At 35.6% G+C, this 26,469-nt stretch overlaps 2 protein-coding genes across 3 annotated transcripts in view; one reads left to right on the forward strand and one right to left on the reverse strand.

Annotated features, from left to right (window-relative positions):
- Positions 1-3,463, forward strand: part of LOC134542342 (protein Pixie) — a 50,226-nt gene extending 46,763 nt beyond the window's left edge. For both annotated transcript variants that reach the window (XM_063386501.1, XM_063386503.1), the window contains exon 11: positions 3,284-3,463. In XM_063386501.1, the coding sequence (XP_063242571.1) occupies positions 3,284-3,331 (48 nt within the window). In that variant the 3' untranslated portion in view covers positions 3,332-3,463. The remainder of the gene's footprint in view (positions 1-3,283) is intronic.
- Positions 3,464-4,328: 865 nt separating this feature from the next.
- The window catches only part of LOC134542341 (DNA replication licensing factor Mcm2), a 63,044-nt gene continuing 40,903 nt past the window's right edge, over positions 4,329-26,469 (reverse strand). The window contains exons 9-14 of the mRNA XM_063386498.1: positions 24,149-24,399; positions 21,020-21,184; positions 20,628-20,933; positions 17,036-17,218; positions 12,619-12,774; positions 4,329-5,912 (exon numbers count right to left, since the gene is read on the reverse strand). Coding sequence (XP_063242568.1) covers positions 5,778-5,912; positions 12,619-12,774; positions 17,036-17,218; positions 20,628-20,933; positions 21,020-21,184; positions 24,149-24,399 — 1,196 coding nt within the window. The 3' untranslated portion in view covers positions 4,329-5,777. The remainder of the gene's footprint in view (positions 5,913-12,618; positions 12,775-17,035; positions 17,219-20,627; positions 20,934-21,019; positions 21,185-24,148; positions 24,400-26,469) is intronic.

Here is a 26,469-nt window from a genome sequence, read left to right on the forward strand (position 1 = left end):
AGTGCGGGGTCACCAGGCCAGACTACCGCTGGAAATCCCGCTCAAGTACCTGGCACGTGTTACAGCCTTGCTTCCGCAGTGTGCTCGTAATAATATGTAGGTTTAATTTGGCTGAATGGTGCATTACTTTTAAGAGCTGGTGCTAATGATGAATTTTTAGTGTCGTGTAAGATATACATACAGTGAAACCTCGTTAATAAAATACCGGTTATTTCAAAGTTCGCGTTTATTCGAACACTTTTAATTCCCCTTCTGACTGGGATAGCATATTTAATGTTAATCAATACGGTTAATACGAAATATTCGTTATTATGTATTACGAAGTAACCTCACGTCCGCTCACGTAGTGTACTATTGTTTTATTATCGGATAAACCGAATGAAATTTTAGAACAAGAATCGCACACTTTAATCACTTGCACGCAGCTTCACTATAATTCTGTTAACGGCAAATAATTTGCACGGTAAATGGTCTACAGTCAAACCTCTATCTATCGAACTCGCATGTATCGATTGTCCGTGTTTATCGTATACTTTCTACGGTCCCGGCAAAATTGCCATACAACTAAGGTTAAAAAAGTCCGCTTGTACCGATGTTCGAATTATCGTTTTGTCTGCATTGATCGTACAAAATATGTGGTCCCGTCACTATAAATTATAATAGATGATCGTTTAACCATAAAGATTTTGCAGAAATAACCATTTCTTAGAAAGAAACCGTCATAAAAACAGTAATGATAGTATACAGTAGTAAAAATCAACTTAAATCTGCAGCCAAGTAATGGAGCACGTAAATATGAAGGAAAGACAAATGAACAACAACTTACGAAGAAATTGGATGATGTACCATAACTACAGTACTAACCCAATTGTTATCCTAAGATAATTACCATAAAAAGAACTAAAGATTCTTTGTTGATACCATAATTACTACAGAAGCACGATAGCTACCACATTTGCACTACAGTTACCGTAACAACCGAGATGTATATTTACAGTGACGGTAATGTATATATTTATGACATATTAAAAATAAAGAACATTATTGAAAAATAGGATGTTAAATTTTTATATGTACGTTTGGCACATGTTGCGAAGAAATAATGCGATCTGAAAAAATGCAGTACTACTACGAAAAGCGAAAAGGGTAATCATGGATTTTTAGGTTATGGCAGTCTCTCTTGTTTTTCAGTAATATCGGCCGAAAATTAACAAGCGTATCGGAAGTCGGCAGAAATGCCGATTCAACTAAATATTGGCAAAATCGGCTTCTTCAGTACAGCTCTACATTTGATGACATGAGTAAACATATTTCAGACTTCAGGATATTGAAAAAGACTTTAATTTCCATGTAGATTTATTGTGCGTATGTTTTTTTTGCAAGTGTAAATTGAATTAAGTAAAATACTTCCATTTTTATTTATTTTTCAACTGATTTAACTTTAATGACAAGTAACTGATATATTTCTGACACTAATTTTGAGGTTGAAATATTTTTTAAAAATTCTTAGAGTGAAGTCCACTTCAGCATTAATTGTCTTGGAAAATGTTCTGGCTGCTAGTGATGTAGACACTGATGTCTTGTCTTCCTTCGACAAACTTTGCAGTGCAGTAAAGGACATTTATGCAACTAAAAAAGTGCAGAAAAAATCAATGAATTTTTCAAGCCTCTTTAATTCTCTATTTGACTAATTTTCGAGTAAAAAATCAATACTTGATTTTGTCGATTATTATTAATGTGAGCATATGCACCTGTTAATACAAACCTCGTTAATACAAACTGCAAAATTTTAGGTCCCTTCAGGTTTGTATTAAAGAGGTTTCACTGTATTGGTATTTTTAAAAGTAAAATGTAAATATTCGAGTTAAAAATTGATACAAATTTTGTTTAATGTACACTAAAGTAGACTTCCTCTTACCTGGCTGACGACGTCTCAAGCTTCTAGCCTATTTTCAATTGAACTGCTGTTTTTCTGGGTGCTTAACAGTTAAAAGATGGTCCACTGTATACAGTGAAACCCCTTATTTACGTTACCGTTATTTACGTTTTCCCGTTATTTACACTATATTCTTCAGGTCCCGTTTAGTCCAATACAACACTTTCACGCGATTTACGTCTCAAAAATCGAATCCATCCCGCTATTTACGTCACGTAACAAACATAGTAGGCCTAAAAACATTGTGAAAAATGTAACGTTTATAGCCGGCAACGAACATTTTAAATCACAAAATATACATATTTTATAACATGAAAAGTTGCTTTTATTTCTAAACATATAATAATTTAAGCCTAGGCATGTAAAAGTCCGAGTAATTATAAAGGAGACAATCTAAAATGTACTAGGGAAAAATTTAAACTCACGAATGTATAAACCTACCGTGAATGTCTGGAATATTACGGCTTTATGAGGCTGCTTGTAAGTTGTGATACTATATTTATGTCACAACTTAGCCGAAACACTGGTACGAGACATAAACTTCACAAGATAAAATGAGCGGAGTCTTGGTAACTATTTTATATGTATTTTATAATTTTGGAAATATTGTACAGTTGACGCATATTTTTTAAACTTACCAATAATTAATTATTTAAGATCCCCAGAAATAAATGGTATCAAGATATCAAGATGAACGTAAACTTGAACATGTCACGGCAGCGAGAAAACTGGTGCGTATACCAATAAACTGGTATTAGAACTGGACAAAACTGGTATACGGGAGGTGGAGCTTATATTTTTTTCCGCTAAGCTCGCATCTATTGGCTGGCTGCTGATGGAACGTCACGAGTCTGGGCGGAGCGTTGAGTGGTTATACTGCGCATGCGCAGCTCAGAGAACAGAGAGAGCCAGCGGCCGCGCCGTAACAACAGTTGATCGAGTACAATGACCTTTCTCCGCGCACGGCGCGCTATTGACGGTAAATTTCCAATTTGCGACCCTTTTTTTTTTTAAACTTTTTTACTGTGGTGCAATGCGTATGGGTAATGTAGCACGTATTTGTTATGAACGCTGCAGGATGCGACTGTATTTTAATTAACTTTAACGTATTTCTTACTTTTCCCTTTATTTACACTTTTTTTACTTTGTCCCCATGAAAAGTTGCAAATAAGGGGTTTTGCTGTATATGGTGCATAAGATTTGGAATGTTATATATTATGTAAAAAATTAGATTTCTACTGTATTTCGCAAATTTTTGTGGGTAGGCTCTATGCTTGCAAGTCACTTACTGCTCAGCCCAATAATATGCACCACAAGCACAAATACCACACATTGTGCATGTTGCAGGATACAGAGCAGAAGAGGGCTGGTCAGTACTTTTTCCTGGAGGAATAAGCAAGCCCTGTGCATTGGGCAGACTTCAATCATTCAGCTGTCTGGTCGAGCAGCTTGAGTCACTTGTCTTGCAGTTAACAGCATCTGTGTCTCGTGTCTGGCATTGTGACGAATAAATGATTACGTACTCGATCTGTAGTTTTTTTTATTTTCTTAAGAACATGGGGCACAGGGTGGTTGCTAATTGTCAGAGTTGTCATTATCACACTGACAAATCATCTTTATGATGTGCCTAAGTAATGCAATTACACAGTTAAACCCTGTTGTTACAACCCCTCACAGTAATCTGAAATTAATTTGCAATAGAGGTGGGGTTGTCGTTAAACATTACGGACAAACGACAAACAAAGGAGTGCACCCACTCTTGTTTTATCTTATCAGATAACCATACACCTTAAGCATTGAGACAAGAGGAAATCTGTGGCAAAGATATTAAACATGATGTTTGTGTATTAACCAAAGTTGGTATAAATCTCAAGTGACAAACATATGTTAAAAAATTTAATTATTCATAGGCTTGTGTCCTAGACAAACTGTGAAGTAGAAACATAAAGCAAGTCGGATCACTGAAAGTCAACACGACAGGGTTGCTTCTTTTTAAGTGTGAAACAGTATATTTTCTAAGACAATTTTGGGAACCATTAAAAAATATGTAGCAGTTATGTAGCCTTTTTTTAAAGATATCATACAAATTATTGACATTTAAACTAATTTAGCTGAAAAAAAAAAAAAAAAGCTACAATAGCTTTTATGTTTAAATTAGAAAAAATAATTAGTGTGTATAGCAAAATGCTAACTTTTCTGGCCCCCAGCTATACGGCGAGTACAGTTAAACTTGTTTAAGACATTCCCGCTAATTAAGTTCACAAAATTATTTCCTTGTTTACTTCCACATATCCCTATGTTAGTTTTTCTCATTCCTAACATTTGCATTAACACATACATAGATGCTTTCCACATACAATGTTCACCATTTGTGGTTATAAAAAAAAAAATCTTTCAAACACTTATTTTAATTTAAAAAAATTAACGTATTTATAATATATAACTATATAATTTGTACAGCACATGACCGTCAAAACTTTTGCAGCATGCCACATTTTTCAAGTAATCATCTGCACGCCATTTTCCCCATTCGAGGCATAATATATGATAAATGCACAAGACCATTAAAACCTGTGCCACATGCAGCACACTGCTACAAGTAAATTTTTCGACCAATCGTCTGCTTGGATTGGTAAAGACTGAGGCTGTTCCATTTCCCGTATTAGAGTTATACCATGTGACAAATACACAGCAAATCAGATTACCACCAGCTAATATTCGTTGACCTGTTTGCATTTTTTTTTTGCAAGCAGTGTGCACACTTTAAATTAACCACAGTAAACAATAATTCATAACCCACAAAGGGGTTTTTAGTTTTCAATCTTTATAGGAATGATTTTAAGGTTATCAAACCTAATAAATGTTTAGTGTTGTGAAAAACAGTGCATAATGGCATCTACAAGTAGTGGAAGACCCAACAATTGGAAGGCGTTATTGTTAGAAGAAAAACTGAAAATATCAGAAGTTGATGTGAATCCTTTGAAAATAAGAGTATGTCAAAAAACTTGGGATGCCAACGTCTACTGTGAACGGAATCATGATGAAGCGGGACTAACTGTTGGCTTCTAGTGTTTTGTCAAAGTGTAAAAAAAATGAAGGTTGGTATATAACAAAATATTCCAGATAGTGTGAGGAAGAGCTTGTGGGTAAAGGATAATTTTGTGAAGCATCAGTCTGAAAATGCCTTAAAACAAACAACTCTGTAGTTACTGTTTTTTTTTGCTAGTATTTTTTGATAATTTTTTTTATCGTGTTATTGAATTAAATTTAGTTTAAATAATTCAGTTTACTGATATACTTGTATAGTTTTTCCAGCTTGACGATTTAACCTTTTATAAAAAGTAGAACGACAGAAGTTTCTTGCATACGTACGTACCTACATGAATAAATAGGTATGTTAATAAATGCTAATGTTTAGAGTAAACTGCAATGCACAGGACATTATTTATAACTGAAAAGGAAGTGAAATGGATATTTATGCAGTAATACGTAAACCATATGGGCAAATGTGCAATGTGCAGGCTGCTATGTTGGAGTATCATATGTCATAACTCATACTGATGCAGCATAATCCATCTCCTGTATCCCCTTCCCCCCGTTTCAAGAGCACGGCGCTGAGGAAGATGATATGTCTGTGATAACAAGTCTTCTACCAAACTGACTACTAGAAAGACTGAATCACAACTGTGACCTTGAATCGAGACCTTAACAGTGAGCTTGTTAGAGTACAGTCCTCAGGTAAGCAAACTAGCTACTGGTTTTTCACACTGTTTACTCACCAGTGAAATTAATATAAAAATTACATTAAAAAATTATTATGATATAAAACTTTGTACAAACATTACGTCTCTGGCACTGCAGCTTCAGGAATGGTCTGGACAATCATCTTTCGCTTTGCATCATAAACATAGTTGTTGGTTTTGAAGATTTTGCTTTCATAGAATGGCTTCACGTCGTGGATGTCAATCATTCTTGCCTGAAAGGAAATTAAGGAAATTACATAAGCACTTTCAGAATAGGCATATTATCTGTGCTACACATAATAAGGTCAACTACAACCACTTCTAGCTCCTACAATAGTACCTTTTTTTTTGTGGGTGGTGGGGGGGGAATCATAGCAATCATTTGCACACAATACCATAGATTAATATACACTATATGCAACGTGTACAACACAACATTTGATACTTCAAAACTTTTACATTCGAGAAAAAAGAATATAATTTAGTGCAAAGTGTCGCCATTGTATCTTTGAAGTCTGTCTCATCATTGTTATTGTTTTGAATTTATTTTCACATTATGTTTCTAAACACGTTATTATATTAGTGCTACAAAAATGAGTGATCCTAAAAAGAAAAAGCAATTCACATATGAAGGTAGAAATTTTCAAAGAACTGGACAAAGGAAAAAAAAAAGCAGGTCGAAGTTGCGAAGTCGTATAGCATTGCGGCGACAAAAATAAGTACAAATGTCAAAGACTGCACAAAAATTTAAAAAATTTATGATGAATCTTTGCTTGGTTTGTGACCGCAAAATACTTTGTTCCAGATATCACCAAGGACTTGAAAATAGATGCTTGAAACAAATGGTTAAAAGATGCTAAATTACTAGGCCTGTGCAAGTTTTTTTTTTTTTAGTTTGAATTGAATACCAACACAAATACCAAACTATTCAAGAATACAAATACCAAATTTAAATAGTAATATAATTATAATCCCACTAAAAATTTTTTTCCATGTCATATAACAACTTTTGGAGGATTAGGTAAATATAATACTAAAGTGAAAGGCTACAATAATTATATGGAAAAGGTTTGTTAAAATATTTAAATTAAGATATATGTTTTTTAAAATCATTCCGCTAACTTAACTTAACCTAACCAACTAACCTTTCATTTTAGTTCTTATTCGCCTTTTTTCACAACCTGTTATTCTACATATTGATCCAGAAAATTTTCGTAAATTGTAAAATACAGTGAAATCCATTGCAATCTATTTTACGAAATTGTGAACTTTTTTTTGAAATGATGTATGTATTTGCAGATTAGTGATAGAATGAGCTCATATTTACTTACATATTTAAAACCTAGTTATTCACAAGTTTTCATTGTTAACGGCAGCTAGGTGAATTGTAATTTAGTTCAGCAATATTATGAACACAATTTTTGCTTATTTCATTTTGCAACTTAAACCATTTACAATTTTTTTTTTTTTTTATATATTTTTGATTCAAAACATGTTTTTTCATAGATATATACAGCATGTGAGCTGCTACTGCACCAAATGTTGTTAGATTGATTGTTACTATTGATTTATATGCAGTTGAAACTACAACGATTACTGCTTATGCCATCTCAATGGAGTGTCCGTATTTTGTGGTGGTGTAGTCCATGGTTGACGATGTTTGTTTATTTTTTCTCACTTCTGGTGCATGTGATGGAAAGAATACAAATATTATTTTGTTTTCTAGTTTGAAATTACAAATATGCAGTGTTTTGAATTGTTTACACAATTTTTTTCCGTTACTGTTTAGCAAGTCAGCAGCCCAAAAAAAAAAAGAATACTTGTTTTATGTTTAAAACATATTTATTGTTCATGCTTTTGATTATGAAGTCTCATTAAACATCAAAAAAGGGTATTTATATCACCAAAATGACAATCTCAGCATTGAAAGTTGGTATATGGCATACTTATGAGGTATTCATAAGCAAACAAATATTCATTATTTCGAAGTGTAAATATTCAAGGTTGAATCAAATACAATAGTTTATTATTCTTATTTGAAAATTTGAATGTTCGCACAGGCCTATCGATCACAAAATGTGCTAGTAACTGGTCCAATGTGACAAACAAAAGCAAAACAGTTTTAATTGCTTATGGAAATAATATTTCCAATCCAGTTCCCGGTTGTTGCACTGCTTATGGAAACGACATGGTAGTTATATCATGGAAGGTTGTGTATGGGGAGGATAAATATAGAGACACAAGAGGCAGCAGACCTGTGGAAGGAAGTAAAGCTGGAGAGTATTTTTAAGTCTTACTTATTTGAAAATATTTTCAATGCTACAGAAACTGCCTTTTTTTTTTTAACAAGCTCTCCTGCCTAGTAGGACAAGGCACATAACGGTATCTAATCTACATATATAAAATAGGATGTTGGTATGTATGATGTTGATAAACTAAGATACCGTTTGATCAATCGCCATGAAAGTTGGAACATTAACATGTTTTTTTATGAAGGTTTTTATGTTATTCATTTTTTTGTAACTTGCCGCTACATGGCGCTGCGGTGCATAAACTTCTACAACATTCAACGAATCGCCATGGGTAAAAAGAAAATCATAGGTCATATACATACAACAGTAATTGTGTGTCATTTCTCTATATCCACCACACTGTCATATAGCGCTATCCATTTTACTTTAACTCACAGACAATAATATATCACCCTGTGTTTAGCCCGGGCAACGCCGGGTACTGCAGCTAGACAGTGGTTCCCAACCAGTGGTCTGCGGACCATCAGTGGTCCGCGAGAGCTAAAATATGGTCCGTGAAGATTTCAAACTTTGAATGAACGTGCGTCGGTGAACAAAAGCGAGTGCGGCGAGCAGGCGACCGGGGCAAGGGCAAGCAACTGACTAAACATTATGGCGCAAGCCGGTCAGTCAATCGTACGTTTTCTTTTGTTTTGCTCAGCAGTGTTGTGTTGGTGATTCTGTTTAGCTGTTTAGTGGGTCAACATCCGTAAGTCCTCAATATTCTTATGGATATTTTGATAAAATATGAACATGGTAAGTACGCTACGCATTTTTCTCTGTTAAACTTTTTTAATAAAAACATGCAATTACAAAACAAAACGTATGATTCTTGTGTTTGTGTATTACAAATGTTCACAACAGTTAGGTACAGTTAGTTGAAAACCTAATTATATATAAAATAAAGCGATATGAAATTAAAAATTAAGATAGTAAAAGAACACTGGCCTCCAAAATTAAAAAGTGGAGCCAGCCACAAAAATTCTTAAACATATGCTATCATAAAATTGTTGAATTGTTATTATGCTGTTTTAGGTTTTTCATAACAAAATTAAAAACACAGTTAACTCTTTTAATGCCAAAGTCGGATAAATGGCCTTTTCTGTGCCATACGAAAAATTGGAGGATCAAAAAATCGGCCTGAATATTTTTTTCTTTCAAAGACGCATTTACGACACTTGCAGCGCACTCTACCGTTGTCGGTTTGACTCGCCCTACTGTTGAGTTGCTTCTTCTCAAAATAGAGAGAAGAGCTGTCATGCTTCTGTCTTCCTTCCCTGATAGAGAGCAGGGTTCTCATGCTGTTTTCAAACAACATGTGAAACAGATTTGTACTGCGTTTGTGCACATTTGTTCGTTTTGAATTTAACTTTCCGTTGTGAGAAATTCAACTTTTATTTTTAAATAATTATCTTTTGATTCTTTTGTAAATTACAAGTGTTAATTATTTTCTACATAAGTATGTGTTCCTGCTTATAAAAAAATTATTTTGCAAATATTTACAAAAATTATATATTTTTGGCAAACAAATTATTAAGTTGCTTTATCAAAAAATAATAAGCAGTTTCGTGGATATTATAAATTGCCAGTTATTCTTTATTTTTGCTTATTGTGCGTTGAAAATTATTTTTGTAATCGTTGTAGTGATTATATTTTCCCATGAAATTCTTAGTGCCAAGAATACTACTTTGATAACCATGCCCTATTCGCACGCCAATCCATTAAAAATAATATAACTTTTTCACAAGAACTTTAAAATAAAATAAATAAAAAAAGGCATTATATGTTTTTATTTAATCTTATAAAATGACAAAGAATAATTTATTTATAAGATGTATACAATTTATACTGCCATACTTAAAGGTAAAAAAGTTATTAAAGGTAAAAGAGTTATTAAAGGTAAATAAGTAATTAAAGGTAAAAAGTTATTAAAGGTAATAAAGTTATTAATATTTAACTCCAGATATGTAATTCATTTAAAAATGACTTGACACTTTTAGTATAACTGTCATAGAATTAGACAATTTGAGGCTGGCACCAAGAGGGTTAGGGAAATTTTAGGTACCTATCAAGACACTTGTTTTTAACGATTAGACAACATTATTTTTTAAATTGTGTAGTAAAGATTTAAGTTTTTAAAAAAAATTATAGCAAGGTTAGAATTTTTTGGAAGCCAGATTATATTTATTTATTTAATGATTTATTTAATTAATTATGAAAAAATTTAGCTATATTATTTTTTATTCTTTTACTTGGCATAAAACATAATATAAGCATAACAGTGTACATTCTATTGCATTTTGGTTTTGTTTTCAGAAAATGCTGCCTAAGAGAAAATATGATAATAGTTACATTAAATTTGGATTTACTTCGATAGAAAGTAATGGAGAAATAAAACCACAATGTGTTATATGCACAACTGTTCTTCCGAACGAAGTCTTGAAGCCAGCGAAATTAAAATGTCACCTAGAAACGATTCATCCATGTCGCCATTCTTCGCTTTGCAGTGCGATGAATCCACTGACATTTCTAATTGTGCTCAGTTACTTGTTTTTGTCCGCTTTTTAGACGACAACATAATCAAAGAAGAACTGTTGTTTTCTCAGGAACTGGAAATGACATCAAGAGTTATCGAAGTCATGAATATAATAAATGGATATTTTCAGAAATATGGCATTATGTGGGAAAAGCTAGTTGGTTTCTGTACGGATGGTGCTCCTGCGATGTTAGGATCACATTCCGGTCTAGCAACGTTAATCAAACAGAGGGATCCGTCAACATTAACATCGCATTGTATCCTTCATCGCCAGGCGTTAGCTTCCAAGACTTCCTAAATGCCTTAATGATACAATGAAATTGGCCATAAAAGTAGTAAATGTCATTAAAAGCAGTGCCTTAAATTCACGCCTTTTTAAAAAAACTGTGCACTGAAATGGACTCCAACCATGAGAACCTCCTCTTTCACACAGAGGTTCATTGGCTGTCGAAAGGCAATATGCTGGAAAGATTATACGAGCTGAGGAGAGATTGAGTTGTTTCTAGGTGAGAAAAAAATGGAAGACTTACTAGTACAGTTTTCTGATTTGACATCCCAGATGCATTTGGCATATCTTGTGGATATTTTTACACACTTAAATAAGTTTAACTTGCAAATGCAAGGTTCAGGAAACAGACAATTAGAAGGCGTTGCAAATATTTTTAATTTTGAAGATAAACTTCGTGCTTTTATTAGTCAACTTAAGTTATGGATTAGTCAAGTTAGCGAGGGCAATTATAGAGCGTTTGCAACATTGAAGGCACTCCTTGATGACAAAAAGTATGTCATGTTTAGGGAAAGCATACAATAAAAACAGCAAATGTCATTTGCAAATGTTGGTTGATGAATTCAACCGTTACTTCCCAGAATATAACAATACAGAAGCTAATGTGGACCAAAAACTGATACGCAACCCTTTTGGCACTAACGTTAGAGAAGTTGCAGAAGAAATCCAAGAAGAACTTATTGAATTACAAAATGACAGGTTCTGTAAGGACGCTTTTGAATCTGATTCTTTGGAGATGTTTTGGTGTAAGAAAGCAATTTCATATACTAAAATTTGAGAAATCGCTTTGCGCTATCTTATGCTTTTCTCAACAACTTATTTATGCGAACAAGGATTTTCTGTATTACTGATCATTAAAAACAAATCCAGGAATCGACTGAAAGTAAGTGATGATATGCGTGTAGCTTTGAGCAAAAATATTACCCCAAGAATTCAAGATCTTGTACAGAAGATGCAAGCTCAAAAATCTCATTGATGCAAACTGAATTGTGTACTAAAAATATATGTTTTCAATCATAACACTGTTAATTAATGTTTATTTTGGTTTTTTAGATTGCTTATGTTAAACATTTCGATTAACATTGAACAATTAGGCTTAAAGTTTATTTTTAGATTGATACAGATTATTTTTTAACTTTGTGGTCCCTGCTAATAATAATGAAATTAAAGTGGTCCCTGATCAAAAAAAGGTTGGGAACCACTGAGCTAGAGGCATATAAAACTGAATCAGATAATGATTCTGACTGTCATGAGTCACCATTGACAGCAATGGAAGCTGTTATGAGTTTAGAAAAACTGAACAAATTTATCTCTAAATCCAGAAGTGATCAGGAAATCTTTGTAAGACATAGAACATTTTGTTCAACAGAGCAGCATTAACTCAAAAACAAACCTAAATAACATATTTTTTAAAAAAATAAATAATTTTTAGTTATACAGAAACACCAATACTTAAACGGATGTCAGATTTTCACGAAACAATGCTGTGTCTTATAATAACACTCTTTTTTATTTATTTTATGAAATTTCTCTTGAATGATGTGTATTTTCACCACACATTTTACGAAAAATTTTTCACAGATGCGGGTAACTATGGCATCCTTCATTTCAGTGCTGTACGGTCTATTGACGTGCTTTTTGGTGTTATTTAAATTTTATTGCAATTCACTAAATAATTTTCTCCCTACTGATAGAGTATATAATCCTGTACTAGACTGTAGACTATATCTTACAGCAATAGATTCAAAAAGGATGCCATTTGTAGCATCAACAAATAAGTATAATGCTGAAAGGCAAAAATCCAGCACATACTGTTGCACACTTACTCTGTCAATGAAGTCTTTTTCACTGACTTCAATAGCAGTAGCATCTGGACCCTGTACGCAGCGGATGTACGCTAGCTGATCCAGCGTCATTTGCCGCAAGATGTAGTACAACAGTTCGCTGTTGTCTTTCTTGAATGACAGGTACTTCTGGAATGTCTGCACAGAAATTATTAACTCTCAACACCAGTGGGTTATCTGCTTGGCCACTTTAATTCAATTATAAAGGCAGGAAAACACACTTGTCCAGCCAGCAAGAAAATTACAACAGGTGAAATATTCACATGCAATCAGAGGTACAAAAGTGGCAAGCTGACATAAATAAACTGTGCATGAGAGGAGTAAAGTTGGATCTATCTCTGGTATATGGTTAAAATAAAAACAGCAGTTCTTGTGAGTAGAACACCAAACCACTATAATTACAACAGACCTAAAGCGGTGTTAAATAATGTAAAATCAGCACAAAATTTCAGTGAAAAAACATAGTGTGATACTACATCATATCACAGAACACTGAAACTTTCATTTAAATAATTTATTTATGTTTTCCCGTATTTGTTTGCCAAATTTATATATCTTTCATGTTAATTAACTTCTATATTTGTTTTGGATATTGCTTTCAGCTTTGAAACCTTTCTCTATGTTAATAATGTTAAATGTAATATCTTTTAAATATTTAATTCAAGGCCAGTGATTGGCCGATAGATCGGCGGATCTTTTAAAGACATTCTGTTAATTTAGAGAGATAGAATCCATCTTGTGGTTTGTGTGTGTGCTATCGCGTCGGACCTTGCCGACGCTACATTTTTAATTAGTACATAGCATCACTACGTCTCCCAAATTGGTGAGAAAGTACGCCCCGAGCTTCGGAGAAGCTTTGATAATATTGGTTTTGTTGGGGTTTAATCTGAAAACCAGATTTCGGCAAATCATCAGGTATGACTATATTCTATGGTAATTACTGATCGTGTCATAGCACAAATTGTGTTGTGACAATTTGCTGCCTGATAACTCTAATTATTTTGAATACTCGTAAAGCCTCTAGTCTCTTGAAATTATGGCACCTTTAATGTTTAATACGACTACACTCAGAGGTCTTGAAGGATTTGGAATCTAATGCAAACCGACGAATTTCTGAACTAGCAAAATTTATTTTTATCTCCAAACAAATGAACTTCTGTATCTTCAGTGCCCAACATAATTTAAATAGCTAAATAATATGTTGTTTTACTTTTATTCGTAGGTGTAAGCAACCTTGTTTGTGATTTAAATTTTCTAAGGTTAAATAATAAAAGTATAATAATTAGTATTCAATTTATTTTTATATTTAATAAATAGTTAAGTTGGGTACTTTAGGATACTGGCGCCCATTAACAATGCAGAAGTACATGACAAGGAGAATTTTTTTTATTTACTCTGTAACTGTGAAGGGTCTTACACTTCATAGTGAGGCATTACAATAGAAGCAGTACAAAATTCCAATGTAGACAAGCAAATGTTAGTTTTTGACGTAACATCTTTAAATCACACCAAAACATACGGGTACCAGAACAGAGATTTGTACCTTAACAAAAATGTCTATAATATCTTTGCCTTAATAATTCCCTAGCTATTAGCCTTAGAGACGTAAGTATGGTGTCATTATCTAACTTATAGTTTGCGTCGCCGGCGGGTTGGCGGGGAAGGGGAACCACGCGGATTGGTCACAACCAGCGCTCTAGCTCCTTTCTACTGAGTGCAGCTCCCAACTCAGATGTGACAGCATGATGATTCGTGTGTTTGAATGTAAGCATACAGCCCCACATTGTGGTAGCCAATTAAGTTCTGTAAGCTTTCTTGGTCCCTTCGTTGTGGTGCCAATTATTTTTGTATGCTTACGGCTCACTATAACATGCCCCAAGCTATGGTAACCAAATTGTTCTGTACTATCATGAGCATACAATATTTAATGGGATTGGGCGCCCTGTGTTATCATTAAAATAACCTAGTGATAATTAGTACCACAATAACATTTATTTTTAAAGAATACTCGACAAGAATAATATACATCAACACAGATTTCTCGAATATGTCCGAGAAAAAAAACAAACCAAATTATGTCCAAATCTACGTTCAGTTACGTTGGGCACATGTTTATTAATTTTCAAAAGTCTATTTATTATTTGCCTCCAGCTAGTCAGACACGAGACTTGGACTCCTAGGACTACTAGACCTATGTGCGACAGTTTGATGAAATAGTTCGTTGTTTCTAATAAAACTATTTAAAACACATCAATGCTAATTACGTGCGTGATTTTTATATTGTTCACTAAGACGGAGCTATCGATTCACGGTGCAAACGTCTCTAAATGATGGTGCAGCCAGCCATACCTGAGTCCTGGTATAAGGGAATTTCTCAACCTTATAATTCGCGACAAAGTCGCCGCCGCGCGCTGCCTTAATTTGCTGACGTCTGTAGTGATTCGTTCTCGCGTTTAACTACACCTTTGCAGTTAAAAATGACGCTGGTCTGCTTCAAACGTCCAAATTCCGCACGGGAATTATCGCAGAATCACGCCATATTCCCGGCGTCAGAAGCACTATTTTCTTAATATTTTAAATTTCACATTGTCGGTATTATCCGGCCAATCCAAACGTAGATGCTAGGCGTCATTATTACAAGCGACCAATTATAATGTTATTGTTTCGAACCACAACCGAATGTTGTTTGATTTCATGTGTCGTTATGGCAATGTCATAGGCCGCTGACACTTGTGACCACGCCAAACAAAACACTACCGAAAGTCTGGGAACGAAACAAAAACAAAACAAATGAGCAACAAAAACAGTTGCAGTGAACCTGTAAATACCGTAGTATTACAGTGTATAGAGTCTATTTAGATAGTGCTTTTTCGACAATATTTATATGTAAAAATGTAAAGTAAGCCTATAAAAAAGCATTAAAATACAATACGTATGTCAGCATCAGCCCATGCAAGAGCCAGCAAAAATATAAATCCCGCCTATCGTTGGAAAGAGGTGGCCATTGGCCACACACAGGGACCCCAGTGTCCAGCGCCAAGTGAGAAAGACTGTTTTGGGTGCATCGCAAAGTTGCTACAGCATGGTCAGTGAACGATGCTGACTCTGCAAATTGTCATAGAATATTAATCAAAATAAATAATTATGTACCATTCAGTACCTGTTTTGTATTCAAAAGTTTTAGTATGCAGTCAATGTCTCGTTTTCATTTCAATCCATTACAATAAGAGCGACTCTGTTGCACCAAACTTTGTTTCTCAAACAAAAATAAAAAAAAAACTTACAAAACTACTATGTATATTATTTAGAGAATTTCACGAATCACCCCGGCAATATTCATCTACTTTGTGCCCTTGTATCCTCGCTGCATGACATGTTCTCTGTATGTAAATGAATGAATCATGATCAATTTTAATTCATGGAAAAAATTTACTTTTTATTATTTGTTTTTAGAGAGGTGGGGGTTAATAAAATTAAATTATTAACAATTGTTGTACTTTTCATCCGTGACGAGCTAATTAATGAGCTCCAAATTTCCTAGTTAGACTCTAAATTGAACAACTAGGTATGTGACCTTTAATAATAATTTCAAGATTTCGGATCTGAAATTATGAGATTCACATATTCCTCAAATTGACACTATTTCTAACACACTTTTAAACACATGAGTCAAGAGTAAGCATATAGTTACAAACTAAAACAATAAAAAAAATAGCTGGATTCAATTTAGTTATTAGCTAGTAATTGTATTACCACTGATAATTAACAGTAAAGATAATAAAAGTACCTATCTGGTATTATTTTGAATTATTATCCCTGTAGAAAAGATTGCCTTGGTTTTCATAACCCCCACAAGGATCATTTATTATCGACAATAGTAAAAAGGAAAAAAAAAACCTAAGAATTAGATTTTCTTATGCACATAGAAATAAAAAATAAAAGTTCTCCAGATGGAAAATCACTGCTATCTCGCAACAAAACATTTTAGTGTGCCAAACTTATAACACTGATCTTGCCAAACTCTAGTGGAAACTACAATTTCGGCTCTGTCTCTCAAAGCGAGTAGGTTATTTAATTTTTGTACAAATTTATTTCTATAGCTCTCTTACTTTTTGTTTTGTCTCAATTTTCACACCACATGTTTTATAAATACTATCCGACAGTGGTAAAATGTCAATTATGTGTTATAAACATTTTCATGATTTTTCAAAAAGATGTATAAAAAGATGTGACGCTTTGATCGGAGAGGAAGTCGATGTGGTTATAAAAATAAATATGAGGTGAGAAATATTTTTTGATCCAACAAGGTTCAGGTATAGAATTACAGGAAAATACCTGAAACGAAAAGAAAATGAAATGACCAGCCAGGCACGCGAGACACGGAGCAGAGGCCACTCACGTTGCGCATGCTCTTCATGACGCTGTACTTCTGCGTGTGTATGAAGCTCTCCAGCATCATGCGTATGGCCATGTTGATGTCCTCCTCCAGCACGTGGTCTCGCAGGTGGATACGAGCGTGGGCCTCTGCCATGCGGATCACACTCTCCACGTGGCGCACGGTGATGGGCAGGCTGCCGGTCGCCTGCGCACACTCTCGCTTGCAGTGCCACCACATCAACCGCTGGCTACCAGTTGGACGTAGTTATGCAAACAGGAACCAACCCACATGAAACCTATTCTGAGTATACGCCCGTTATTGTGTTCCTAAAACTGTGACTATATATTTAAACTTTGGATTTGACGATGGTTTTGGGGTCTATGGACCATTAAACGAAAAACTGTATAACATTTTTTTCGGAAGTTGCACTATGGTAACGGCTACAATAAGTAGTCTAGTATTTGTTTGAAATCTACCCAAAACTGTATGATTATTACGTGCGCCATAACAGTTTGGATTTTTAAAAGTTAATTAATAAAATTGTTTTATAAACGAAGGCACAAATATCACAGACGCAAGACAACTCTCCGCATTAACGCCGACAAATGGCCACATCAGTCCTCCAACGTGACCAAGTTGCGTTGCTTGGTGCTGGTACAAGTGACAAGATATTTGTAAAAAATTGGTTGTCTGTAAAGTCGGTTTACGGACGATAGTTTAACGTGACAATGTCATAACAAAACATTGATGAAATGATTGCATACTTCTATGAATAAAATTGAATCATTTTTATTGAATTATCACTATTTTGTATGGATACAAAGAAGGAGTGAAATGAAATCTACAATTTAATTGATAAATTTACTTTTATTTGCACTCATTAATTCAAATATTACTTTAACGAAGAGCTTATTTTAACTATAACTTTTATACATGTTAGCTATTTAACATCAAGATCGTCGAGAATGTTTTACGCTTTTTCGCAATTACACATTTAACGACAAAGTTTGTTCGTCGTGAAATTAAACGTAGAATTTAATAAAAATGCCCTTGCAGTTAATAAAATAAGTATTAGTAAGTTTAAGGAAGAATTTCGGCTTTAATCTCCAACCCAGACGCTCGTGGTGCGCTGGGGCCGAGATTAAAATTCGTCGAGAATATTTTACGTTTTTTTGTCTTTCAGTGCTCAAAATGATATGCAATTGTAACACCGGGCACGAAATTTTATTTATAATTCATTAATAATAGTGCCTCTCGCGATAAACAAAGGAAAATATGTATTAACGAGTGCCTGGTTGCCGCGGAAGCGGCTAGATAGCGCGATTCGTTCGGTTCGCGTCCGTCATCGTAGATGACTGCACCGTAGGGGAATAATATTATTTCGTTTTTATAATACGATTTTATAACAAATACGCATCCCAAATACACCAAACTTATTTATAATGTGTTATAATATTTTTTAAAACATTGTGCACAAGATCCCGGGTGTAATTTGAATGTGTAACTGTAAAACACCATTGTTCGTACAAAAACGTATTTGAAAATTCAACATTACTTTTAAATAACCCTACCGATTATGCTGAAAATAGGTGGACGATTGTTATATTACATAATATTAATAATGCAAACGACGAAAACATGATTGAAAAGTCAAATCAATGGTTGTTCCAATCGAGTGGAAGAGAGATGCGACGCAAGCGTACAATGAGCGTAATGGGACACATCGTAGTGGGACAATGTGCATTACGGGACATTTTTTCGTGCGTGCAGCTGGCGTTCAACGATTTATTAGACGTTGTCACGTCAAAAACCAATTAAGATAAAGAATAATTTTTCTCACAAGAATATCATGGAAGTCACACTGTTAAGGGGCTCCGCTAGTCAGTAGTGTATTTATGTTAGTGAGGTGGGAAAAGTGAGATGCTCGCTGGTAATTCTATCATGCATAGGACAACTATTACATTTGAGTGATAACAGTAAAATTATACGGTGAAGAAATGAAGATAAAGCTGTAATACAAGTCCCTTGAGTGGATTCAAGGATCTCTACAGGATGTCTCATTTCTAAAAAAATTTCTGAAAACGTACATTTTAGTCATTTTCATTCTTCTAAAAAAACAGTTTGAAAATTAACACAGAAACAGAACTACTCATCCGCACCCAACATATTTTTAAATGCTTTTCGAAAACTACCCCACTCGGATATCCTGAGCATTTATCAAATCACACAGTTTACAATGGAAAGAGTTTCATCCGTTGTATGGCAACTACACTCAGTAATATACATCAGTTGCAGTGCTGTTTAAGAAGAACATATTGTGTGTAATTATCCGGTAGTCACGGTATGGTAACAGCAACAGCACTGTTTGCAGCGGCATAAACATGCACCGGGCGAGTGTAAACAAAACCTTTTAAATTCCTAGAAGAATACTTTCAATCTTGTTGGTGGATTCACAGGATGGCCACAGCACCGTCACAACACTAATGCACGTAAATCGGCCTGGAGTGACAGAACGTGCTTGACAAGTGGCTGTTTCCTCTCACATGCCTTTGATGGAGGCAAGACATTTGGAGAAGGGAGGGGGGATGAAATCACAACAAAACTTTCTTCTTCCCGTAACTAGAGGCCGATTGATTGTGTTCTTTTTTCATCCATAAGGCTATATAGAAATAAACACACACATAATAAGATTTCAATAAATGCAACAAACTATAAGAACTTAATCTGTATTTATTTTGGGTACACATACCACTATGCAAAATGTACAATGAAGGACTAATAGCAGAGTATAAAACTTTGGGAATCGAATGGCTTGTGTACTTCAACGTCCAGCAAGTCGGTGAACGACCTGCACAGATTCTAGTCATAGTGGGATGCACAAACTGGTGGAAGGGGTCGTATCATTTTCTTAGCCACGCACATCGTAAATATTTTCGCTGCATCTTACCCTACTTTTTTATAAGTGTGAGAGAAAAGATATGCAGGCACTCTGTTAAAACAGTTGTCAAAACTTTTTTATCCTTCAATAACCATTATGCATGCATGGAAGAATTATTTACATGTGTAAGTACTACGCAGTACAGTGATTGGGTACAAGTGTATATTCAGGCTATTAAAGAAGTACAACCCCAACCGTAATGACTTTGGCATCCATTAACAAAATTTAAGACAAAAAATATAGTATTTGTCTATTTGTTATAACAGATGTGCTTTAATCACGTGTCTGTTAATCTAGGACTTACTGTACCATACTTTGCTGTGCCATAGGATGCTGTTACAGTGCTGCTCCAGCTTATTTTGAGGCGTGAAGCAACTGTGCAACAAAAATGCGAGTGGACTTGTTTTTGGTTGAATTATATAAAAAGTGGGGCACTGATATGTCATACTTAACAAATATACAAGCCATGTATCAGAGCATACAGTATCTTTGGTGTGACTGGAAACTGTTGTTGTTACCTAGAATGGAGAACTGATTTTTAAGAACCAGAACCGAACCAGGAACAAAGTGAACCAACATATGACTAATTCAGGTAGATACTGTATAGGTGTACGCAGTGAACCACATGAGCAACACTAGCCACGCCACACAGACAGAAAGTGAGTGCGACCGTACCAGGGACTCCTGGCGCAGCTGGCTGTACATGCTGGCCACCTTGTCCTGGTCCACGTTGCTCTGCAGCTTGGGGTGCACGCTCTCCTTGGCGTACACAATGTACTTCTTGAGCAGCTCCTGGGGCACCGGCTCGACGTCCCCGGCAGGGGCGGGAGCGTCCGGGGCGGTGCGGGCTCGCGACGGGTGGTGCCTCACGTGGGACGACACCACGAACCTCGCGAGGTGCTGGTCCTGCATGGGGTCGACCTCGTCCCGCACCACGCACAGCACGTCGAAGCGCGACAAGATCGGCTCCGACAGGTTCACCTGCACAGCCGCCGACGCATTGACCTACCGATCCTCTCCTGCCCCTCCCCAGCCGGCGGCAGGCGAGCAACACGCGAGATACGTACGTTCTCGGAGAAGGTCATGGTGGCATCGTAGCGACCGCCTATCGGGTTGGACGCTGCTATGACGCAGCAACGGGCTTGCAGCGAGGTCACGATGCCTGCTTTCGATATGGAGATGGACTGCTGCTCCATCGCTTCGTGTATGGATGTTCTATCTTGATCGTTCATCTGCAACATGGCATGCAGACTTTTGGTACATCTTTAAAATCACGGCTAATGTTAGTGAGTTTTATCACTCTACAAACACAAGACTTGTAAAAATTCAATTGAAAAACACTGATCATTAATGAATGCTAATTACATAAAGAACTAGTGATGGATTGAATCCCAATTTTCTCAAATTCAAATCTCGAATCCAAATCTGAAAGAATGCCTTGAATTTACCACTTGAAACCAAATCTAGGTCTAGAGTCAAAACTGAAATAATGTTGAAGAAATGAAAATTTTAACTAACATAAAATGTTTCTTCATAGTACTCGTTTGTTTCCGAGATTATTAGCTACATTTATAATTGGTACTTCCTAATGATTTTACAGTATTTTAAATGTCGCTAACCTGCAGCAACAAAACCATTTTACAATATCAGATTATTATATTAATATATTTATACCCAACTTAACCACTTGATAAAATGAAAAACTACTATCATAATGACATCTTGCAGAATAATTTGAAGGGTGCCTGGAAATTAAGAAAAAAAATTGGGGGGGGGGGGAGGAGGGAGGGGGGGGGGAAAACACACACATTTAGAACAAGGCTTTTCTTCTGGATTATAGATTAATTTATAAAATAACAGTTTAGGATCATCTCCATAACTTTCTTAAATTCAAACAAAAAAATAAAATAACTTACTGTTAAATCATTAAAAGACAGCAATAGGTACTAAATGAAGCAGTACACCAACTCTTTTAGTATAAACAGGGCAGAACCAAAACAAAGTTTTCATTTCTAGATGTGTAAACTAAAGTAAATGAAAACACAGGGATGGAGCTAAACGTATATCGTTAAACACATTGTAACATGTCTTCACAGTCATTAATTATTTACAGTATTAATTATATACAGTAATTATTTCTTGGCCTAACCTATAAGGTCTCTAAAACAATAAATGTAAACAAACCTGAAGATAGTTAACACCGTAAAATTTTTCAAATTGTTCGGATGTTTAATGGGAAACCACTTTTTTCCCAATTTGATAAACAAAATTTTTGTGTCATGTTCAGTAATGAGAGAAATATACGTAAAACTAGGTAAATGTATTGTAACTTTTCCTGTAAACAAAGCCATCCTTTATTCTTTTTAACCGCTAAATAGCCAAAGACATGAAGATACAAGATGTTCAAAAACAGCACAAAGAGCAACTGCAACTTAATGCATTTGTGGCATTCATAAATAAAAATGATTGGCTCTGTAAAAAATATACGTTCGAGATACTGAAAATATTTAGGTCTTAATATTTGTTTCCTACGTTAAAGATCTATGACATTCAGCATGAGGTTTTCAGAAATGGCATAGATCAACTCACTAAACAGCTGTGTTCGGTGCCGCAATATAAAATGCAAAGTTAAGTTTTGCATGTGGCTACCATGTAACTGAGAATAACATTACATTTTTGATACTTAAACAAACATACGAAAATAGGGATGGATCGGTTCAGTAATTTTTTCGGTTCCGGTTCCATTTCGGTTCTTGGAATTTGGTTCGGTTTTTCTCCGGGTCCGATTCACGTCTCATTGGTTGTGAGGATAATCCATCTTTAAGAAAAGAAAAAAAATTGTACTGTCTCATCAGTAGTATTTTATACAATGTTCGCATATAGCAAACTTCTCATCTGCATCAAGAACAAAATGTTCCCACACAGACGACATTACTGCAACGAAACAAACTCCTCATGGAAAAAGCTGAAAATATTACTTCCTTTATTAATTTACGTGCCAATAACACAAATTATTTATCGCCTAAACCACGACAGTAGCCAAAACAAAACGTTGAAATTCAGGCTGTGTACCAACCGCCCGGTATTATTGGTCGCATGTGTTGAAAAATTACGATAAAATAAGTATCATGCTAAAGTAACATCTAAAAGGATGTTAATTGTTTACTTCAATTTTCACATACATTTAAAACCATATGGTTTAATTCTGGAATGGTAAAATAACGTTTACCGTTTATAAGCTAAAACGTATGATAAGTTGTGTAATCCATGGCAAGTTGGTCACTATGTTCACAAAAACATGGCAGCGCAGGCGCGGCATATCACCGTAAATAAATTAAAATAACAATATGACCAAGACGGAAATTTAGGAAAATTTTCCAGTTATCTGTATTGTGCTACATTTACATACAGAATAAAGTTAATCCCGGCACTAAAAATAATATAGAACATAGTTATGGCTGTGATTGCATCAATTTTCTTAAGCGCATTGAGTCACGCCTGAGGTATTTATGTACGGTAACATCTGTCTGTTTTAGATTTGTGGAATGTTTTATTTACCTATTTATTATTTATACGAATGGAAAACACCATTAAATAAATCATTGTAACACGTCTTAACAATAATTATGCCGAACGGTTGTGCTTTAAATTTGAAGTGTAGTGAAAATACTGACAATGAACCTTAACCTCGTAACTTTAAAAAACCTGTCTTTCAGTACCGGAAAACGGTTCCGATCCGGGGGCCTAGAACCGGGGAACCGAGGAACCGAAGAACTTACCCGAACCATCCCTAGACGAAAACTTGTGCTTCATTTGCTCTTTTCTGTCTTATAAGGCAGCTTGAAAAACAGTCGTCATATTTTTGCTATACAGACAGGAAACATTTTTTTTTTTTTTTAGATTATTGAAATTTATTTTACTGCAATACAATAAATAAACATAAGAAATGAAAGAAAAAAAAGAAGAAAAACTCTTTTATAGCCAGTTTAGGATATTTACACACATTATCCCTTTTTATGTTAAATTATACTTGGAGATATTCTTGGTGCTTGATACCAGACCGACCTACCTTTTTTTAAAATAAAAACCTCTGCCTTTATTCGAGCTTGTATGGTATAGTGCAGTTAACTACTGCAGCTTAACCTATACCTAAGCACACATTCTAGTCATCGTTGCTCACCACCGACAGACAGTACCTTGTCGAACTCGTCGATGAGGCAGACACCCTTGTCTGCCAGCACCAAGGCCCCTGCCTCCAGAGTCCACTCGCGGGTGACGGGGCTGCGTCGAACGTACGCGGTCAACCCCACAGCGGAGGCTCCCTGCCCCGTGGTGAACACTGCACGCGGCGCTATCTTCTCCACGTACTTGAGGAACTGCGACTTGGCCGTGCCAGGGTCCCCGCAGATCAGGATGTTGATGTCCCCACGCAGCTTGTGTTTCTCCCCTGCAACACGAGAGCCATCAGCAATCACCATGAGGTGGTGCACTTGGCAAACCTAGTCTTCCCTGGAATCACGATGGACCACACAAGCAGTTGTAGCAAGCTGATAATTAGGGGTACACGAGTAGCAAATTTCTATGTTGAGTCGAGTAGTGCAAAAACTCAAGTATTTTCAAGTCGAGTTTGAGTAGTTCAATATGTATAAATATTTTTTTTTTGTATTTTCCTTTTAAGCTCAACTAACAGAAACTAGTGGCACAAAAGTACGCATAGTACATAGTATATCACAATATTTTTTTACTCACTGTCTTAGCGCGAAATCTTAATAATACAGTAGAACTCCAATCATTCGAACTCCGTCTCTCCGAATCGCTGACTATCCGAATCGCTTTCAGGATTCCAGATAAGATGGAAACGTAGGAATGTAGGAACTTAGGAACTTTATTGGGATGATGTGTCACCGTCTCATAGTTCGATTATTGGCTGTCGTACGTCGCCAGGTGGCCGGCCTGGCCCATCTTTCACTGTTCGTTTTGATGAGTCAGTCAGTATGTCATTTACCTGCTACTGTGACGGTACTCTTTCGCGCCGGTGCGTTGTTTTGTTTATGAATGTGTTTAGTCGTTCACCATGGCTTCTAAAAGAAAACGTGTTGTGTTATCGTTAGCGGATAAACTAAAAATTATAGAGCAATCAGGTAAAGGAGTTACGGGTAAACGGTTCAGAAGTACGGTGTTGGACAATCAACAATTTCAGACATTAAAAGGAGTAAACCTACACTTTTAAACTTCGTGTCAGTGCTTGAAAACAAAGAAAGGAAGTTGTTCAAAAAAATCAATGAAGGCAGCAACCAACAAAGATTTAGAAAATGTGGTTTAAAATGTGGTTTTTGCAGCAACGTTCTGTGGGAAACCCAATTTCAGGCACAATTCTTTATGAAAAAGCTAAGATCTTAGCTGAGAAGCTTGGTTGTTCATCCTTTAAAGCAAGTAACGGCTGGCTAATAAATTTCAAGTCCAGGCACAGTATCCGTGAATTAGATATAAGTGGCGAGAAGTTATCAGCAAACTCCAAAGCTGCAGAAGATTTTATTGAAAAATTTAAAGTTGTAGCAGACTCCTACAGTCCTGAGTTTTTGTACAACGCTGATGAAACAGGTCTTGTTTGGAAAGCTCTGCCTAAAACCACTTTAGCATCTAAAAGGGAGTGTAGTGCTCCAGGACATTAAGTTAGTAAAGACTGTGTTACGGTGCTTAACTGTGCAAATTCTACAGGAAGCCATAAAATACCCCTTCTGTTGATAGGGAAGTCAAAAATCCCAAGAGCATTTAAAAATGTGAAAAAGCTCCCCCTCTGTTATAAAAACCAACCCAAGGCTTGGATGACTGCAACATTGTTTACTGAGTGGTACGACGAAATTTTCATTCCCGAAGTGAAAAAACACCAAAAATCTTTTGGAAAAGAAGGTAGTAATGTGCTTTTGATTGTTGATAATGCACCAACTCATCCCACCACAGAATTGTTGGAAAGAAGGAATGGCCAGTTTAAAGCAATTTTTTTACTGCCAAACGTCACAAGATTGTTGCAACCAATGGACCAGTCTGTTATCGAAACCATGAAACGCCATTACAGAAGGCAACTTTTAAGGAAACTTTTGTTAGAGGGCGAAGACAAAGAGGGTGTGTGTGAAAACCACAAAAAAATAAATTTGAAAGATTGCGCTTACAAGCTTGGAGCTTGGTTAAGCAAGTCACATTAAGACGTGCATGGAACAAGTTGAAAGGTACCCTGGGTTTCAAATTCTAAATGATGATGAACTTGTTGAAAGTGTGAGAAAAGAAAGTGTCGAGGAAGAAGATGACCTTAACGTCGAAGTTGAAGCAGACACGGGACTATCAGCTAGTGAAGCATTTGTCAGCCTTGAAACTGCATTGCAGTGGATGGAACGTCAGCCCGAGTGTGACAAAATGCAACTTCTCAATGTAAGCGGATTCGCGATTTGGCTACCTGAAAACAGATGAAGACACTCAAACAGCTTACTTTGACAAAGCTGTTCAACAAGCAATGACTATT

The sequence above is a fragment of the Bacillus rossius genome (assembly GCF_032445375.1).
Source record: "Bacillus rossius redtenbacheri isolate Brsri chromosome 4 unlocalized genomic scaffold, Brsri_v3 Brsri_v3_scf4_2, whole genome shotgun sequence".
Taxonomy (NCBI): Eukaryota; Metazoa; Arthropoda; class Insecta; order Phasmatodea; family Bacillidae; genus Bacillus; species Bacillus rossius.